At 45.4% G+C, this 18,018-nt stretch overlaps 1 protein-coding gene and 1 non-coding gene across 4 annotated transcripts in view; both read left to right on the forward strand.

The window, feature by feature from the left end:
- Positions 1 to 12,931: 12,931 nt before the first annotated feature.
- MAP7D3 (MAP7 domain containing 3) overlaps positions 12,932 to 18,018 on the forward strand; it is a 35,771-nt gene continuing 30,684 nt past the window's right edge. For all 3 annotated transcript variants that reach the window (XM_027092429.1, XM_027092431.1, XM_027092430.1), the window contains exon 1: positions 12,932 to 13,085. In XM_027092429.1, coding sequence (XP_026948230.1) covers positions 13,031 to 13,085 — 55 coding nt within the window. In that variant the 5' untranslated portion in view covers positions 12,932 to 13,030. The remainder of the gene's footprint in view (positions 13,086 to 18,018) is intronic.
- Positions 15,991 to 16,063, forward strand: TRNAE-CUC (transfer RNA glutamic acid (anticodon CUC)). The gene has a single exon. It is a non-coding gene; the product is annotated as a tRNA-Glu (tRNA).

Raw genomic sequence — 18,018 nt, forward strand, 5'->3', positions numbered from 1 at the left:
TCCTTTCCTTCTTTTGGGAGGTGAATATGCTGATAGTTTCATTTAGTAGCTGTGTACCCTGGGGCAGACTGAGTTCCTCATCTGTAATATGGGCATAATAATAGTGTCTACCTCATAGGGTTTTACTAGAATTAGAGACCATGCATGTAGGGGACCGGGAATCAGAGCACACTCAGGAAGACGTGTCACAGACAGGCAGGCATGTCACACAAGCAGCTGCATCACACGCAGGTATGCCCAAAGGCATGTTGTTCCACAATTTCCCATGACAGAGTCTGATACAACACACGACATACACAGTTTTCCTTCTCTTTTCTGCATAGGCACAGTGCATGCATTTTTTTAAATTAAGAATTAACATAGGGCTTCCCTGGTGGCACAGTGGTTGAGAATCCGCCTGCCAATGCAGGGGAAACGGGTTCAATCCCTGGTCCGGGAGGATCCCACATGCTGTGGAGCAACTAAGCCCGTGCACCACAACTACTGAGTCTGTGCTCTAGAGCCCGTGAACCGCAACTACTGAGCCCGCGAGCCACAACTACTGTGTCCATGTGCCACAACTACTGAGCCTGTGCGCCTAGAGCCCGTGCTCCACAATGAGAGAAGCCACTGCAATGAGAAGCCCCCGCACCGCAGTGAAGAGTAGCCCCTGCTCACCGCGTGCAGCAACAAAGAGAAAGCCCCCGCGTGCAGCAACAAAGACCCAACACAGCCAAATACATAAATAAATAAATAATAAAATTTATTTTAAAAAAAGAACTAACATAATTTATTGAGCATGTGACAAACAACATTCATCCATTGATCTTGTTATTTTTTTCTGTTAAAAATTCTCTTCATCTTTAAAAGATCTGTTTACCACTCTACATTCCATCAGAAACACGGAATCTAGAGAGCTCATGTAAATTTTTTTGCAAGCTTGGGAACTGAACTTTTTTTCATGTTAATATATGACATTGTATATGTAATAATCACTCATTTTATAGCATATAATTTCAAAAAGAAACAACACATCTTTCCTATTTCCCAACCCCTACTCTCTGACATCTTGCAGCCCCCTCCCCTGCGAGGAGAAATTTTTTTAAAGTTGTCAAGACAAATCCCCTGTAGGCTCATTGGGGAAACCTTCTAGTACCGTAATAATGAAACACTTTATGTGTGGGAGAAGAATGATAGAAGTAACAACTGTGCCACATCAGAGCTCATTAAAGTCAACGAACAGTGCATGCATTTTTAACAAAAACAATAAAGCTCTATTCAGGAAATAAGAAATGGGAGGGGTCGGTGTCCGGTGAGAGGCTATCTAAGGCCTCTTTCATGGCTAACAGCCTCCCAACGGTCTCTGGTTCAGGTATTAAGGTGAACTGTGCCTAACTCCTGGTTTCTCCCTCAGGAGAGGAAATGAGACGCAGCAGCTCCTTCGCTAACTTGCCAGTTTCATGACTTACCCACTCCAGTAAGACCTGGGCCGGATGAGTACCACGCCCCCATCTAGTCCACGTGACTCCTTTTGAAACACGGATCAGGCCATCGGAGCAATGGCACCAGCACCTGTGTGTCTCATCTTTCTCCTCACAGCTCTATCGTGGGGGGAGCACTGCATTTGCAAATATCACAGTGTAACTGTAACTGGGGACCCACTTCTCAGAAATTGTTCTTAAAACAGAAATGACGGAGTCTCTCCGGAAAGCCTAGGGCTGGGTCAGGTGATGTGGCCCGGTAGAGTCCTATAGCATCACAGTAGCTAAATTAAATCCAAGTGATGATCATGCCTCGCATTTATAAAATGCCTGCACATCTATACAATGTTTTGTTTACTCTTTACAAAGCACTTTGGGATTTTTCTCTCATTTGATCCTTGAAACAACACTGGAGTCAGTACGGCAGATAAGTCACCATCATGTAAACCAAGAAAGTATGAGAGGCAGGACAAGATCAAGCACAAAGGCCTTGGAATCAAACAGACCTGAGTTCATATGACAGCTCTGGCACTTGCCAGCTGTGTGACTCTGGGCAAGTTAATCTTTCTAAACCTCAGTTTCCTCATCTGTAAAATGGGGATGATCATAGTATCCACTCCAAAGGTGGTTATGAGGATTAAATGAGATGATGCATGGAAGCACAGGGCCTTAACACTCAAAAATGTAACTTGTTATTATTGAATCATTGACAGTTTGTGAGTGACAGAAGTCAGAAGAGACACCCCAAGTCCACTGGGCCAAATGTTCAAATTCAAACACATGGATACACAGATCCACAGTGAGATTTTTCTCTCTGAATTGGCAGGCTTTTCTTATCAACTGATCTTTGAAACTAAAATCACCTTTTTGTCCATGACGGAAATTTACAGGTGAATCCCCAACATTTTATTTGGTGAAGCACTTGGGACAGTCACACTTCCGTGTGTTGCTTTTGTTAGACTTTACCTCTTGATTCAAAACTGTTCATCCTCTTCTGTATTAGTATGGTTGCTTCCGCTCCAAGACTCTGTGCAGAAGGGGGAAGTTAGAAAAAAGGCCAGGAAAGCACTAACACTGCCGAGGGTTGAAGGGTGGGGTGACCAGGGGCAGGCTAGGAAGTTTCAGTCAAGAACCCCCAAGTTCCTTTTCTATGCCCAGACAGAAGAGTTAAACCACTTTTTTCTCCAATGCTATAGTCTCCCATCACCGATGACACACAAACACAGTAAACTGGTGGGATTTCTCTGGAGAGAATCTGCTTTGAAAGCTCTTTATACGTCTCATTCCATTTTTGAGAACATTCTCCACAGAAATCAACTAAAAAGGAGCATGGGGTGGAGAGTGGGAAGCTATGTAAGGTTGTTCCTAGCCCTGCTATATATAACGGTGAAACACTGGAAACCGCCCAAATGTTCAATAATGGTAGCGTGTATAAAAAAAGTAGAGTCTATGGACCAGATGGAATGTTCTTTCGGCATTAAAATGGTAAGTATGGGGTCTGTGTTAAGTGAAAAAGAGAGATCAAGATGTGATATAGACACAAATGTTACAACTCTGTAAACTCAAAATGTATGTGGACATAAATATCAAGGAAAGGAGTGTGTAATGGATAGAACATTTTAATTTCGTTTTGCTTAGCTACTGTGCATGCCACTTTGCAGACGTTATTGTTATTTAATCCTGGTGACAACCCATCAGCTTGTCAATTTCTACACACAAAAATGCCCCCTGCTGAGTTGATCATTTGGATTGTGTATAACAGCATTTTGAAAATGGGACTTTAAAATATATGAGTCTGCCATTTACTCACTGTGTGACCTTGGACAAGTCTCTCTCTAAGTTGCCTCCTTTGTAAAATGAAGAGGGAAGCTGATTAAATTGTAAATCTCTAAGCTCTCAAAATTGTCTTTGAGCTATCTAAAAAGTCCTAATTTGAGTTTTTCTGTCCCTGGCCTTACCCCAAAAGTGTCCCTTCACAACAGGTTGTCTTGAAGTGTGATTAAAACGCCACTGGAGAAAAACAGGACTTTTCGATTTTAAAACAAGACACAATACAAAATGTTATAATACTCTCTTTCATATTTCCATGAATTCTGGGGACCAGACTGAAAGCGCTTCTTTTCTACCACACCCAGAAACGTGGCAGAAGTGGCAGGGACGGGGAGACGTGCTCAGAAAGAATTTGGGACCGTGCACAGGCAGCGTTAGTGAAAAATGTCAAAATTCTGTGCTGTGGCTTCCCGGAGGCCAAAGGGAAAATAGAATCTGCTGTTTTCAGTTAGCATTTAAATAAGCTTGTCACGCAGGAGGCTTCACTTCCGAGTGCCCGCCGTCCTTCGGAGGTGGGCGGGGCGGTGTGTTCAGACACGTGACCTGGGTTAACCCCTTCTAGACCTTCAAGGTCCCTATGCTTCCCTCTGTGCCATGAGCCGCTGAGGCTGACTGTGAGCTCCTGAGGCAGATTCTCATCTGATGCTGCTCTTGCCTTACCCTCAAGAGAGATCGCAAGAGCTAACTTCCAACAAGGCCGTTTCTGTTTGTAAGAAATGAGGGGACAGAAAGCATCCTAGTGGCTGCCATCTGTCTGCTCCCGCCTTGTGTCTTCCCCACAGGGAGACGTGCCCGGGGGAGGGAGCGGCTGGGTCTCTGCACCTCAGGCTTTGCCGCCACCTGAAGGGAATAGGCCGTACCTGGCCCCGCTCTGAAACAGGCCTTCTCCCCCGCCCCCCAACCGCTGAGGGAAGCTAAGAAGGAAGGGGGGCGGGGGAGTAGGAACACAAAGGGACTGGCCTCTGTGAAGCTCCAGTATTCTGATTTAAAAAAAGATTTCAAGTATCTGAATGACTCTCGTGTTTGTTTCCCCTCAAACAAGCCTCTTTGTTAGTTCCACACAATTAGTATTCTTTGCATGAAAATTTGATCGCTTGTCTCTGACTGCAAAGCCCTCTTCCAGCATTTGGGTGGCAAAATGCTTGTTCCCTTGGCCTCCTGTCTCCATTCCCCTATCACCTGGTGAGACATCTCCAGCCCTCTGACCACAAATGAAAACCAGTGCGGATGGGGGTGGGGAGGTGTGCGGGCAGATGAGGGAGAAAAAGCAAGATTAAAAAGCATGCGATTATCCCAATCTGAGCTGTGTGGTATATCGTCATGATTAATAGTACTAGCATTTTAGGGGATAATTCTACTGACCTCATAGCATTATTGTCAAAATAAGTGGGACAATGTGAAAAAAGCAAGTGCATAACTCGGTACCCAGCACACAGTACCTGCCTCTGAAATATTAGCTATAGTTATTATTACTATTTTATTTTGTTATTTATTTATTTATTTTTGGCTGCGTTGGGTCTTCGTTGCTGTGCGTGGGCTTTCTCTAGTTGCGGTGAGCGGGGGCTGCTCTTCGTTGCCGTGCGCGGGCTTCTCATTGTGGTGGCTTCTCTCGTTGCAGAGCACGGGCTCTAGGCGCGTGGGCTTCAGTAGCTGTGGCACGCAGGCTCAGTAGTTGTGATGCACGGGCTCAGTGGCTCTGCGGCATGTGGGATCTTCCCGGACCAGGGCTTGAACCCCGTGTCGCCTGCATTGGCAGGCAGATTCTTATCCACTGCGCCACCAGGGAAGCCCCTACTACTATTTTATATTGAGCTCATACTGTATATTGAGCTTTATATCAACTGATTTCAAGATCAGTAAAACTGTTTAAGCAACTGTTATTATCCTCATTTTACAGATGAGGAAACTGAGGCTCAGGGTCGAAGAGTCTTTAAGTGGCAGGACCGGGAAGCAAGCCCAGATGTACCGCGCTCCAAAGCCCATTCTGTTTTCACCACACGGCAACGGGCAAAGGGCACGTTTGGGAACTTCGTAAGGATGCCAGTTAGTCACTAAATTTCGAATGCTTATATAATGACAGCATTTCTCCCTGAACCAATTTTCTTCAAATGTCATTTCCTCCTTCTATAAACAGAGCAAACACATCCCCGACTCACATGTGAACAAAAGTCATTTCACATTTCGAATTTTCTTTCCCCTGCAGTCAGCCCTATGGCAATTCCACAGGCCCGGCGCCAGATTCCAGCTCATAGTGAAGGATGTGTGAAAACCATAGGCTAAGAAAATAGCATGAAACCAACTGACAGCGGTCCCCAAAGTGTCATCCTACCCGGCTCTTTCCCAGCAGGCTGGGGATTAAGATATAAATGAAACATATGGAGATGGGAAAAAGCATATGTCAGGCCGGCTGTGGCCCGTGTTCCTGTCGAGTGCATGCACGGGGTCATTTTTAATCATGAAAACACCACCAAGCAGACTGCTCAAATATTTCTACAGAACTAAAGTTGAACTCAGTGCTTTATTCCTCACACCTTCTTTCTGAAGTCAGCCTCATCGGCAGCTTCCCAGTGCAGGCGTATCCAGAAGGAACCAGAATTCGGCATACACGCCCCTCCTTCCAAAGAGAGAGAGAAAAGAACTGGGTAGTCCTGAACAGTTCCTCCTGGGTGTGTTTCAGTTGAATTAATTATCTCCAGGCATAATAATATCGACAACAAAAACATATTGAATACAAACCCTCTACAGAGCACTGCGCAGAGTTCTGAGGGTAACACGTATAAGAATGTACTAGCCAGGGCTTCCCTGGTGGTGCAGTGGTTGAGAGTCCGCCTGCCGATGCAGGGGACGCGGGTTCGTGCCCCGGTCCGGGAAGACCCCACGTGCCGTGGAGCGGCTGGGCCCGTGAGCCATGGCCGCTGAGCCTGCGCGTCCGGAGCCTGTGCTCTGCAACGGGAGAGGCCACAACAGTGAGAAGCCCACCTACCGAAAAAAAAAAGGAATGTACTAGCCAATAAATAGCCACCATTTATAAAGCCTGGTTTTAAGAGCCGTTCCTTCCATGAAGCCTCTCGGGCTCGGCTGGTGCTCGGCCCATCTCCTCCATCCCCACCTCCACTCCTAGATTCAAATAGCAGCTGGATACGGCCACGCTTTTAGCCCCCGGCATAGACCACCAGCCACTGTTTTGAGCAGCCCTCTCTTGCTGTAGCTCCTCAGACCTCTGGAAAGCTCCAGAGAAGTCTGGAGTCCGACTATCCTGAACTTGAATCACACTTCCGTGAGGTGGGGGAAGAGTAGATCAAGAAGCCAGCTGGAGCCCAGGCGTTTGCCTGGTCTTGCTGTTGCAGAACAGGGTTCCTGAGAGGAAGTAGTGGGAATTGTGTGCAGCAGCAGGTAGGGGCCAGCTCATTGACTCCTTCACAGAAATAACGCCTGTTCAACATCCTTTAAGTGTGTCTTTCTCAACTTCGCGGGGTCTCCATCTGTTTCCCTCCCGTGTCCGTTTCAGTTTCATTGGGAGGATATAGGTCAAATTCCAGCTGGATGACATAGTGGTTCCCAGCACTGGGTCAGCAATTCTCACTTTTTTTTTCTTCTTCCAAAAGATTGTTTGGACAGCCTTTCACTTGTGGGCAGAGGTAAGGGCATTAGATAGGGTGTAGGGAGACCTGGGTTAAAGCAGTGAGAACTTGAGTCAACACGCCTCTCTGAGCCTCAGGGGAAAATGAGAGGACTCAACTTAGTGGCCTTGACGTTCCTTCCCAGCTCTCACATTCAGTGATGTGTCCTCAACAGACACTAATATCTGGAAACTAAAGAAAAGCAAAGTCAAGGGTATGTGTCTTTCCTGAGAGCAGAGAACGATGGTCTATTCACTTGGCCTCAGGGATGACCTGCTCTTTTCCTCTTCTCCCCCCCATCCACCCCAAGAGTCTTCTCTGAAAACTCTGGAGGGTTTTCTTTTCGAGGGGCTGGCTGTGGGGCCTTTAGAAGTTTTGTTCCGTGTTGTTGCTGAGTCCTTTACCCCAGCTGCGTAGAGATGAGAGCCCTGCTGGAAGCCTGCTTCAGCTCTCTGCAGCCCACGTGTGCATCCCCACAGACCCACGTTTCCCGAAGAAGAGTGTGCGCACAGTTCCCCTGTGTCCTCTTGGGTCCTTTTGTCTCTCAAAGTATACATTCTCTAAATAGCTCTGGGAGCCGGCCATGAAAAAACAATGAGGTTTACAGTGCAGGCTTTCTGGCTCTGCAACTGTAGCAGTTCAGCGACAAACAATTGAGTTTTGCAAAGGGGTCCTCAAGAAGAGGCAGAGTTAAGGACACAATTGTTTAACCATTCTGACCCCGGGAAACATTCCCCCCTTGGGTCGTGAGGAGAGGAGTTTCTTCTGCATTTCATTTCCCGTCTGTGATCTGGATGTCTTTACTCCGCCCCCCCCCCCCCCCTCCCCACCTCGCCGCCCCGTACCTATGTTAACTCCTTTTCAAATGTAGGTGTGTATGCACGTGGACTGTCCTGAGCAGGTGGAGGTGGGGAAGAGAAGGAAAACCGTGTATTCAGTGTGTTGTACTACACTCTGTCACAAGAAGCTGCGGTACAAAATGCTCTCAGGCATCCTTGCAGGCAGCTCCCTGTCTGTGATGCCCCTGCCTCCATTGCGATGCTCACCCACAAGGTCTTGGCCAGATCTTGACTTGCAGTGAAACCTAGGGCAAAGTATCTGTCTTCCCCTAGTAAACAAATGTCAAGTATCAGGATGTACACGACACTAGATCTGTATTAGAATTTTTAAATGTTTAGCATCATCAGAGTGTAATGATATTAAGCACTCAGCTGTACTTGACATCACAGTAGACATTCGGTACATTTCCTTAGGGGTATATGTTAGTTATACAACTAATAACACTTAGAGAATCAGAAACTCTGGGAATGAGGCCGAGCAATCTGTGTTTTAACAAACCATCCCGACTCCTCTTTTCTTCTCATTTTCTCCCATCTAGATTTTACCAATTTTTAGCTCTATTAGAAATTCCGAAGTGTCTTTAAAGGGCATTCTTTGATATTTTATACTTTCTGGCATCCCCTGAAGCTTCCTTTATATTATAGGCCCTGTATTTAGAATGAGAAGGCACAGCCCATGTTTGCTCTACTTTATTTGAAGTTAAGAAAAAAAATGAGGACATTTTCTTGCCCTTTGATAATTTTAAGTCTAGACCTTTTCAACACCCCGGTGGCCATCGAAAATTCCTCCTTCAGTACTGTGGAGGTTTTCAATACTCTTTCATTCATTCAACAAATATTCATTGCAGGATAAACAGTGCACTAGATGTGGCACATTTTCCTTTACACATGCATTTTGAAGTCAGTCCTGAGTACCTGGCATTTATGGACCCTGTGAGCCTTTCTAGAAGGAAGGCTGCTTAAGAGGAGTCTTATTTATCTTTACTGCCAGACATGTTAAACACCCATTTTTCAATGGTTTCTTATGGAATAGTGTGAGTCAATCCTAGTAAAGACTTAAGAGACTGCTATAGTGATACTTGGGTTAAGAGATGTAGTTGTACGAAGACGTTACCACTGATAAAAAGTGCATCTCGGGACTTCCCTGATGGTCTAGTGGTGAAGACTCCGAGCTTCCACTGCAGGGGGCACAGGTTTGATCCCTGGTCATCGGGAGCTAAGATCCCACATGACACAAGGTGAGTAGCCTGAGTGTGGGGGCTGGATCAATGGAGAAGTGAAGACGTGGGTTAGGAGATGAGTAGACTAGCGCTCATCACCTGGTAAATTGGGAGACACAGTGGAAGGAGTACTAGATATACATGGCTTTGAATCCTGACTCTGCCACTTCCTAGCTGTGCTAACCCTGGGGAGGTTAACTCTTTCCTTATCTGCAAAATGAGGATGATAACAGAAGCTATCACATGAAGCAGTGGTGAGGATTATATGAAACAATCCATGTAAAACCTTAAGCACTGTGCCTGCCAGTGCGTAGGCACTGGACAAATGACATATTTCTTACTGTTTACTTGTGAGTATCCAAGATGCACCTACTATTCCAAGCAGATTGCCATCGCTGCCACCGTGCTCTCCCCCTCTGAGGTTTGTCTGATCCAACTGACAGTGGTGCCTCTTCTTCCTCTCCTCGGAAGCTCCCAGCCCCCCACCCTGGTGAGCTCAGGCCATGAGAATCAGCCCCCCACCCTATCCCTGGAAAGAGAGCAAGGTCACCCTGGTCCTCAGTGCAAAGGGAAGGGGAAGGGGAATGGGGGAGGGGTGGTGAAGGGTCATTGTGGGGAGCGGGGGCGAGGTGCTGCAGCAGGAATTCCGGAGCTGGGAAAGCTGCCATCAACCAAACAAGAAATGACCAAAGCCTGAGGTGAGTCTGTAACTGAGGAGAGAAGGAAAGTGCAGATTTGGGAAAAGAAAGGAAAATGTGAGTAGAATTGGCAAGAGGTGAGTCCAGAATGAAACATCACGCTTCCCCCTGCATCACAGCCAAGCTGCAACAGATGCGAGGCAAGAGTCAGAAATGAGAGGAGAATGAAAAACCAGAGCCCTGACTCCGCTGTGTGTGTGATGGCTGAATCCGACAGGTAGTTAAGGATGGAGAGGAACAGCCACCTCAAGGCTGTGAAGCTTAAAACTCTTACTACAGAGCTGTGATGGTGGCAGTTTAAATGCAAATTTGTTAGACTTGATAAGTCCACTGGGTGTTTATTACATGTGAATTCAATGTTTTAGTGACACTTCCCAGACCTATTATGACTGTGGGGTTTCTGAATATTTTTCCTGCTGGTATCAGGTTTAAGGGAAAAAATAGCCAAGTAAAAAAATAGTGAGCAGGATTCCAGTTCTTTTTCGCTCACTGGGGAACATAGGCTTTCCAAACAGGGGCAGAGAGGAGTCAAGCCTCCTGGGTTCTTTCCCAGCTCTGACTGAGTTGGCTTCAGAATAGACTAACTCTCCCCAAGCTGGCGGTCTTCAGTTCCACTCATTTTCTGAGAAATGTACAGACAGTCTCGTGGGGGGCTCCTTAGGGAGCTGCCCTAGCCCCAAGGAAACATCTGAGGGGATCTTCCCTGTCTCTTTCTCCCCAATACTGAATGAATGAATGAGTTGTAAATTTCACAGTGATCTGTCAAAGATGTTAGAGGAAAAGAAGAGTTTATCTATAGATTAAAAGAGACCTAAAAGGCATATCAATTAATGCCACGTGTGGACCTTGTTTGGATTTTCATTTGAACATAAAAAATGAGATAATTGGGAAAGTCGAACATTGATTAGCTATCTGATCATTTTATTTGCCCTGCACCCTGTTTTGCAAAACTTTTAACTTTGTCATCATTGTTTAAAAAAAGATTTTACATTAAAACCTAGATTTCCATCTTATTTTGAGAAATAGTGCAATCTAGCCACAGATGGGCGCATTGCCTCACTAAGCTACCTGAGGACCTCTCATTTGGTCCTCAGGTCCAAAACAAGTGCCAATTTTTCCACAAAGGGTTCTCTGATCACCCCAACCACGAGTGATTTCCCATCCCTCTGAGCTCTTGGGACCCATTTTATTTTATTTCTTGAAAAATTTTTATTGGAGTATAGTTGGTTTACAATGTTGTGTTACTTTTAGGTGTACAGCAAAGTGAATCAGTTATACATATGCATATACCCACTCTTTTTTAGATTCTTTTCCCATGTAGGTTATTACAGAGTACTGAGTAGAGTTCCCTGTGCTATACAGTAGGTTCTTGTTGATGGGACCCATTTTACTTACTCACCCAGCTCCCAGCCTATGCCGCCTGTATTTGTTTTCTTGTAGAGACCTCTTATTGCTACTTGCCCCCCACAACACACACCTGGGCAGGATTAAGACCTTTAGAAGTTCTAAATGCTGCAAAGATTATGGAGGGTGCCTCCCTGTATATGTAATGCCAAATCAAGTTTTATTTTTCAAAGTGGTGATGTTTAGAAGTAAGCTGAAGACAATCTTTCTAGATTTAAAATAAATTCTCCAACTTATTTTGAAAAATTTCAAATCCATGTTAAGAGTTGAAAGAAGAGTAAAACGAGCTTCTGTGTAACCACCTAGACTCACAAGTTTTTAATATGCGTGATATTTGCTCTGTTTGTTCCTATGAACTACTTGACAGTAAGTTTCAGACATTATGATGCTTTATCCAGCAGTTACTTCTTAAGAAAAAGGACATTTTCCTACATGACCACGATACCATTCTCACACCCAAGAAATTTGACTTTGATACAATAATATATAATATACAGTTCATATTTGAATTTTCCCAATTGTTCCAATAATGAATGCCCTGTAAAAATTTTTTTTAATCTAGGTTCTAATCAAGGATAATGCATTATTACACCTGGTCTCTGTTGCCTCCTCTGATCTGAAACACTTCCCCCATGCTTGTTTTTAAAAATCTTTCATTTTGAAGCATCCAGGTCAGTTGTTTTGCAGAATATGCCACAGTTTGGATTTGGGCAAATGTTTCCTTATTATTAGATGGGTTCACTTTCAGCAGTTTTGCAAGAAACTACAAAGCTGATGTTGCATTTTTCTAGATTTTCTGTTTGTGAAGTTCCAGATAAATTCATCAAAGCTGAATTTGTGTGTAGGTATATGTGTTTTGCTAGTGCCCCAATCATGTGTCATAATAATCAGCTCATGCAAAGCATTGGTGTCTGTATATATGTAGCAACAGGGCTTCAGGTGATATAATGCCAAACTTCTTCCCCCCGCTAGTGTTTTTTTCTTTCACTAGTGTCTTTTTAATTGAAGTATCGTTGATTTACAGTATTATTTTTCTCCACTAATATTAAACTACATCCTAACCAACCCTTATTTTCCACTCTTTAATTTTTGCCAAATCTGTAGGTGTAACATGATATCTGTGGTTTCCATTTGTATTCTCTCGAGTGCTTAAGAGTTTGAGCATCTTTTCTTATGCTTATTGACCATTTGTGTTTTCTTTCCTGTGAAAGGCATCTTTTGCTCACTTTGGGGGGGTTGCCTATTTCTTAAGTAATTTTAAAATCTTTATGCATTCTGGATACTAATCATTTACGAATATTATATATCTATCTGGCGAGATTAACACCAATAAGTCCTCTCCTTCACTTTAAAGATCCACAAACACCCTAAGATAATTCACACAACTTTGAGACCTAATAGTGTCACGATTTATTCTCAACAACTTAAAGTCTTTACTCATGATCAGGACCCCTAGCACCTCACAGGAACCTATCTCTCTCCCAACCCCTCTCTAGGCCTCTTCACCCAACTTGGGCCTTTCTGTCGTGTTTCAAAGACTAGCAAACTCTTGATGCAAGCGCACCCAGGAGGCACTCAGGAAGTGCTCCCTAAGTGAACGAATGAAGAAAGGAAAGAACATTACTGCGTTTCTAGGTAAAAGTCGAAAAGAAAAAAGGAATGTTGGAGGGCCACGCCGGCTGATGATTGGCTGGCATCCAGGATGGAGGGTGCTGGGAGAGCGCGGGACGTAGGAGAGGGTTTATTTACACCAGGTGGTCGCCGCCCAGCGGCTCACCACGTGGTGCGCAAAAAGCAGCGCTTCGGCAATCGCCTGTCCGAGGCGCGCGCTGCGGCCCTTTGGGCCCCGCCCCTTCCCGCCCCCCGGCGCCACGGCCCCAGCCCCCGCGGCGGCCGCGCCAGAGCCTGCGCACTGGGGACCCAGTGCCTGCGGCGGCTCCCTGCTCGGCTGCTCTGAAGATGGCGGAGCGCGCCGGTGGTGGCACATCCCTGAGGGGGCTGCGGGAACGGATGGGTGAGCGGGCCGGCGGCTCCCGGGGGGGCTCGGGCCCGCGCGGGAGGCGGGGTTCCCGCGGCCCCGGGGACTGTCGGAGCGGCGCGACCCGCGCCGGAAACCTTCACTTCGGAGTCGCCTCGCGCGCCGTCGGGTGCTCCCCTCACCCCCGCCGGAGCGCCCTGGGACGGGACGGGGCGCCGAGAGGGTACGCGGGCGGGAGGGGAGACGGCCGGCCCGCGCCACCAACGGCCCAAGTCCCGCGGCCCAGCTGCCACCGCCAACGGCCGTAGTCCCGCGGGCGGGCGGGGCGCGAGAGAACTAACGGGCGCTGCTGGGGCGGGAGGGCGGGGGCCTGGCACCCCGTAGCCCGCGGACGGTCCCGAGCCCCGCCTGCCGTAGGGGAGAGGCGGACGCTCTCGCAGCCGCCGGAACGGACGCGCCGCTGCCTGGGAGGTGCGGGCGCCGAGACGGCCCTCGTGGCTCGGGGCAGCCCTGGAATCTTCCCTCTGCCCGGGGCGCTCGCGCTTTCATCCCCTCCCACGGTCGCAACCCCGGTCTCTCCCGCATCCTCCTGGTCAAGGTCTGGTTAAGGTCCGGTGAGGAGGGGGCCTTGGGGGTCTGGCTTTGAAATTTGGGATAAAACTTGGTCCCCCTGCGCCTCCTGGTTTGCCTCAGCACATGACTTCTCCAGGATGTCACCTTCCGTGGGACATCTTGCAGACCCTAGGCTGGACTGAACGGGACTCAGCGCTTCAGAGTGCTTTCTTCTAAACTGGTCCCATCGCCAAAAAGTCCCCCCCCCCCCGCGAAATCGTTAATTTTATAAAATTTGGCAGGATTTGGCATTGCTTAGCCCAGGAGACTGCTTCGCTACTTGAGCGAGATAGTATTTCTTGCTTGTGGGAGGTTGCTTTTAGTTCTCGGGCTAGTTTCCTCCTATATGAACTTGAATAAAACAGCCTTGCTGATTTTACTGAAATCCTTAGGGATTTTTTTCATTTGCAGTTGAAAAATTAGACCGGCTGCGATTTGGGAGGGTTTATGTTACTTCAGAACGCTTTGAATCAACTCCCCAGAGAATAATGTCAGAAGCAAAAACACTTTCATTATTGCATAGCGTGAAAAACTCTTCTGTCTCTAGCTTATTATGGTTCACCTACAGGGAGAGTTTGCAATAAATTCATTGTTTTATTGCTTATTGACACCTAAGGTCCTCTGACATTGAATTATTTCACTGATTTAAACTAACCGGCCTTCTGGATAGCCCCCCCCCCAAAGTATTTGCATACTGGATGTTGAAAAGTATTTTTAAATTTTATATGGGACAGTTGCTTGAATTCACAGTATTTCAAACTAAAAACTTAAGCAAAAAAGGCTTAACCGAGAACCTAGTTGACCTCCTTGCTGCCCATTTTGTATTAGGAATTGAAAACATCACATGTTAAACTTCTACAGAGGACCACCTTGACCAGAAAGAACTTACTTCATGGTCTCAGCATTTTCCTGAAGGGGACAGAGTCAGTGAAATATTCTGCCACTTTGTGGCAATTGCTTCTTTTCTGTTATCCAGATAACAGTGAGTAGCTTTTGTTGCTGTTTTAGGCAAAGCTTCCTGAATCTGCCTTATTTTTGTGGTTCCCTGATTGCAAATGTCTTTGGTTTTCTATTTTTTTCTAAATATTTTCTTACCCTCTCCCTGGCCTAATGACATGCAAACTGTAATAAGGCCATGAAGAGAGACCCTTGGTATGGGTGGAATGGATCTGCACTCCCAACTGCTCAGCTTTGAATGAGGGTGGATCCAGGACTGGGCCGGCAACTGTGCGAAGGGTCAGGGACTGGGCTGCTGGAAGAGAGTCTGCTGCTAGACACCCCACAGCCTACACTTTGAAGGCTACATCCAGCAGGAGTGCAAGATAAGACTTAGTAGCAATTGCTTTTTATTCTGTTATCCAAATAATGGTGAGTAGCACTAATCTGTAGCAGTTAGCCCAAGCCCTTCTTATAATAATTAAAAAAAAACCTTTCAATGATTTTTTTTGCAATCTATGCCCTTTGCTACCTAATGAGAAATACTAGTGTACTAGTTTGTGTAATCTAATGTTTCTAATTAGTACAGAAGAAAGGTCATGGAGAGGTGGGGCTACAGATTTTTTTTTTTTTTTTTTTTTTTTTTTTTTGCGGAACGCGGGCCTCTCACAGTTGTGGCCTCTCCCGTTGCGGAGCAACAGGCTCCGGACGCGCAGGCTCAGCGGCCATGGCTCACGGGCACAGCCGCTCCACGTCACGTGGGATCCTCCCGGACCGGGGCACGAACCCGTGTCCCCTGCATCGGCAGGCGGACTCTCAACCACTGCGCCACCAGGGAAGCCCGGGGCTACAGATTTTAGGTCGAACTCTGACTGAGTGATGTCAAGAGCAGCAGCTGAGGCAGACAATACAGAATTGCTAATAAGTACTGGGATGAGTATTTATCATTGGCATCTCATGGGATTAAGCATTTTGGGGTGATTGTGCTTGGGTGCAGCTTTAGGAAGATTCTTGAACTAATTGTCATGGAAAAGTGTTCTTCCTTCCTTTCTTGCATTTAGCTTGACCTAGTGGAGCAGAGCTCTTGTGACACAGATTGTGTGTGTGTGTGTGTGTGTGTGTGTGTTGAGGAAGGGGGAGTGGGGTTTCTGGAGAGAAGCAGAAATATTCCACTATGTTGAAGTCAGTAGTGAGCTAAAATGCTTTATGTCCAGAAGGGCCTCAAAATTTCAATGACATCTTTTAGAAATCTATCAAGTGTAAAGCATTCTTTAATTTTGGCATCCTAGTGGCATCTATTTTTGGTTCATTTCATTCTGAGGTTTTTATTGGGCTAGATGGCTAGGATGATTGAGTTTGTTGTTTTCCCATCATAGAAGGAGAATGGGGGAATTCCCTGGTGGTCCAGGGGTTAGGACTCTGCACTCTCACTGCCGAGGGCCCGGGTTCAATCCCTGGTCAGGGAACTAAGATCACACAAGCCGCGAGGTGCGGCCAAAAAAGGAGAATGATTTTCTTTTTGTAACATCTTTTACACACTTTCTCTATAAGCTTTTCTTAGCCACAGCATAACAGTGCTTACTTTAGAGGAAAAAAAAAGTAAATGCTTTATTTTAAAATATTTCCATTGCTGTATTTCCAAAGTATATTTTAAACCAAAGCCCATATATTTCATTTACTTATTGTTGAATAAATTTTATACAATTAGATCTTAATTCCTTCATTGTGATATTTTAAAAAGAAGTACCTTAGAAGTAGCTGAGGTGGGAATATTAAACTAAGTCATATAAAGGTTGATGTGGGTTTTGTACAGTCTGGTCCTTGATAATTACATAATGTTTCAAAGTTAAGTTGCTTCTTAATCTACAATTAAGTTCTGGTTTTACCAGTTGCTACCTGTGTGATCTGGGAAAGTTATGTTTAGCCTCAGTTTTCTCATCTGTAAAATAAGGAGGGGAAAATAATAATATCCACTTTATAGGATTGTTATGAGAATTAAATGAGGTAATAACCAATGAAAACAACTTCATAAATGGTGGTATACATTATTTGTTATGGCAGATTTTTGGAAATACAGATTAAGATTCATAATTCAGTTTTAGTAATAAACTCTACATGTTTTCTTATGTAATCTCCAGGCAAAAGGTAACTTTTAACTTTAATTTTGGACTTAGAGTTAGTATAAGAACTATAGAAGTACTCTATTGCACCTGTTACTTTAAAGTGAATTAAGTAAATTCTCTCATTGAATGGAGTTGAATAAAATGTTCATTTTGTTAAGTCCAGACATAAAGGCTTTCTCCCATTGTTTGGACATTTTTAGAGCCTGTTCTTTTGGTGAATGTATTTCTTGCCAGTAGGAATTTGGACGTAAAGATCTAAAAATAAGTTTTGAGGGGACTTCCCTGGCGGTCTAGTGGTTAGGACTCAGTGCTTTCACTGCCGTGGCCCGGGTTCAATCCCTGGTCGGGGAACTGAGATCCCTCAAGTGGTGCAGCACAACCAAAATTTTAAAAAAATAAATAAAAATCATATTTGATATTATAACCTTTATACGATTTGGTTTGTTATTGCCATCACAGCTATTTCTTAGGTTACTTCTGATTAATAAGATCTTAAATCTGGTAAAATTGTACATTTTGAGAAAAATTGTCCTTATGGCCAACTAAATTATGCCAAAATATGGACTTTCGTTAGGATTTTTTTTTTTTTTTTTTTTGCGGTACGCGGGCCTCTCACTGTTGTGGCCTCTCCCGTTGCGGAGCACAGGCTCCGGACGCGCAGGCTCAGCGGCCATGGCTCACGGGCCTAGCTGCTCCGCGGCATGTGGGATCTTCCCGGACCGGGGCACGAACCTGTGTCCCCTGCATCGGCAGGCGGACTCTCAACCACTGCGCCACCAGGGAAGTCCTCCTGTGCTTTTATATGAGAGTAGAAGAGTTTTCAGTGTTATTCTCCAGCTCCTTCCTGAAGATGCCTGGTACTATGGGGCATTTTATTTTATTTTATTTGAAAACTTGTTCTACCTCTTTATTTTATTTTTTAACATCTTTATTGGGGTATAATTGCTTTACAATGGTGTGTTAGTTTCTGCTTTATAACAAAGGGAATCAGTTATACATATACATATGTTCCCATATCTCTTCCCTCTTGCGTCTCCCTCCCTCCCACCCTCCCTATCCCACCCCTCCAGGCGGTCACAAAGCACCGAGCTGATCTCCCTGTGCTATGCGGCTGCTTCCCACTAGCTATCTACCTTATGTTTGGTAGTGTATATATGTCCATGCCTCTCTCTCGCTTTGTCACTATGGGGCATTTTAGATACAGCCATATATGGAATTAGAGTTCAGGGAATTCCCCAAGAACTTGTTTTTGTATCATCTTAGAATTTTAGTTTTTCTTACTTTCCCTCAAATTGTGC

This window comes from Aethalodelphis obliquidens, unplaced genomic scaffold, assembly GCF_003676395.1.
Source record: "Aethalodelphis obliquidens isolate GAN/ISIS:26980383/991018 unplaced genomic scaffold, ASM367639v1 scaffold78, whole genome shotgun sequence".
Lineage (NCBI taxonomy): Eukaryota > Metazoa > Chordata > Mammalia > Artiodactyla > Delphinidae > Aethalodelphis > Aethalodelphis obliquidens.